Source organism: Macrobrachium rosenbergii, chromosome 55 (genome assembly GCF_040412425.1).
Source record: "Macrobrachium rosenbergii isolate ZJJX-2024 chromosome 55, ASM4041242v1, whole genome shotgun sequence".
Lineage (NCBI taxonomy): Eukaryota > Metazoa > Arthropoda > Malacostraca > Decapoda > Palaemonidae > Macrobrachium > Macrobrachium rosenbergii.
The window spans coordinates 71,790,163-71,792,662 of record NC_089795.1 but is presented as its reverse complement, the minus strand read 5'-3'; the positions used below and the strand labels follow the sequence as shown (position 1 = coordinate 71,792,662).

At 36.2% G+C, this 2,500-nt stretch overlaps 2 protein-coding genes across 2 annotated transcripts in view; both read left to right on the top strand.

Moving 5' to 3' along the window:
• The window catches only part of LOC136835396 (alanine--glyoxylate aminotransferase 2, mitochondrial), an 88,036-nt gene that overhangs the window by 26,878 nt on the left and 58,658 nt on the right, over nucleotides 1-2,500 (top strand). The gene's annotated exons all lie outside the window — the stretch shown is intronic.
• Nucleotides 1-2,500, top strand: part of LOC136835399 (U-scoloptoxin(01)-Cw1a-like) — a 6,570-nt gene that overhangs the window by 3,625 nt on the left and 445 nt on the right. The window contains exon 2 of the mRNA XM_067098890.1: nucleotides 844-1,064. Within this exon, the coding sequence (XP_066954991.1) occupies nucleotides 855-1,064 (210 nt within the window). The 5' untranslated portion in view covers nucleotides 844-854. The remainder of the gene's footprint in view (nucleotides 1-843; nucleotides 1,065-2,500) is intronic.

The following is a 2,500-nucleotide window of genomic DNA, read 5'->3' as shown; positions in this document are numbered from 1 at the left end:
TGCTGTCATTCTGTAGCAAAGCAAAGCAAATTCCTCTTTGTCTGGCTTCTGTTAATCATTATTCTTGATTTCTTTCAAATTTGTGCGAATTAAAAATTTTTTTGACACTTAACATTTGGATGACAAATTTACAGTTCTAACCTAGCTGTCAACAATAGATATCGCTAGTGTCACGGTGTCCAACGCTCATTCCGGGGTAAGTTGTAATTTTCGTAGGTAACGAAAGGTTTCAAATATTTCCGTCCCGAAAACCACAATTTGCCTTACATGGGTAACTAGACAGTTTAAGCAGATTCCAGTGGGCCGATTCTCAGACCACGAGCCAGTATTGGCAAAAGGCCATCATTATCTTACAATAACTGTATGGTTTAATCGGAAAACATTTTATTTATGGGGTAGGGTCGTCCTAACTTCAGCAGAAGAAATTTATTGCCAGTCTACTCATTATTGTAAATACAGAATGTATTACTATTATATATTTGTCCCTTCACTTTTTGAAATTGCACCATATGTGATATATCAAGCGCACTGTTTCTTCACATTGATATAGGGGACATATCCTTTAGACAAAATGTACTATTTGCGCAAAGTTTATGAATATACATTGCGTTTTACATACATATATAATATACATTATATATGTAAATATATGTATACATTTTCCATATGTACATTATATATGCATATATACAGTATATGTGTATATATATCTTGAACGCTCGTACTTACTAATTTACCATTTCTGTCAAAACTAGGTTGTCACTGAACGCCTTTGTAGTAATTAGTGCGTTGCACGTCTTACTGTCTGCTTCATTAACCAAAATTTAATGCATTTTTTTCCAGAACCATCTGAGATGAAGGCTGTATTCATTTTGTTAGCCACAATCTTTGCATCGGCTTCTGCCCGCTCTGCCTACATTTTGCCCGCTGGTGCGGAGCTCTTGACCAATCAAATTGTGACTACTTTCAACTGCAACGGACGCCCATATGGATTCTATGCCGACGTTGCCAATGACTGTGCCATCTTCCATGTCTGTTATCCCATCAATGACGCCACCGGAAGCGTAAGTTTTAGTATTGTCTTTCATTTCTGGTACTGTTATTTGCAGGTGTGCTTTGAAATTTATATAATTTATACTTATTGCTATTCATTATATACATACCGTGCGGCGCTATACAAAAAGGACGATTACCTATGGAATAAGCCTCCAGAGAGCAAAGTGTCCATATAAAAAAAAAGAGAGAAAAGCATGCGTCGGAAATATTTGATGATATACTTCTATATTTGGTAATCAAAGCATTATCTTCAATATTTTTAATATACTTTCCTCTTTGGGGTGTTTCAAGGTGGAGGCACTCATCACTTTTATCTTAACACTGTGGCGCCGGCCCCACCCCGCCAGCACCCTCCCTCTAAGGTTGCTACATAACTCCCATTAAGCTACTATCTCACTAACCCATTGCGAAAAAAGACAGAAAAACACAGATAAGTTGTCTTATTGGCTATAGCTCACAAGAGTTGAGATTCTTTTCTGGTTTCCTGTTTTCTAGAATTTATAAATTTCATCCTAGAAGAAAAGTCTAGACGTCGTTATTTCGTAACCTCCACTATTTTGTTCCCTGTTCCTTCTCCAGCATCTAATTGCAAACAGTTGCTCAGGAGTAGCATTTAGCAACGTTCCTCAAGTGTCCGTCAAAACTTGCCGCAAACAGTGCTAAGTTATTCCACATCGACATTATGTTTAGTAAAAGCTTGCTTCGAAAAATGAATGAACTTCTCTCTTGTTCCATTTTATTAGTGTTGTTTCTGAATGTTGATGATAAATTATCATGAACTGCAAGAAAAGCCATTTAACATACCCTGGGACTAAGAATGAGGAGTTTGAAACTAATATACAGTGTGTGCGTGTGTGTGTGTGCTTGTAATCTGACGAAATATATAATTGCTTTGGTCCCTTCATAAGATGCGAAAAGGCCTATACTCGCAAGTTCCGTTCTGAAAGACGATTGAATCAGGTTCTGTTCACTCTTAAGGTTTTTGACTAATCTCCTTACATGATAATAAGGATGTCAAGTCGTTTCTTGTACTAATCACCGAGTAGTAGAGAAAAAATTTTTATTCTGTCTCTTAAAGGGTAATGACAAAAATCAGTCATTATTATAGTAACTATTTCGTTTTTAATATTTTCATCAACCATCTGGATCCTGTCTGTTTTAAGTATCAGACTACATAGTTGTGGCCCACTCTAACTACCATTATTGATACCTAATGTTTCATATCTGCCTCAGTTATATATTGTGGAAGATATTTGTCTGAATGAGAAAATGTTAGTTATTTCGCTTCGTTATTTTCTCATTGGTTTCGAGTTTGTGTGTGCATGTATTCAACTGCTTCTTATATAATAATTACTACTACTATAATTGCTGTTATCCTTATTCGTAATGAGCTTCGGTGATTTCGTAAAACCCCTAACACCGAGAACTTGACTAACAAGTGTCT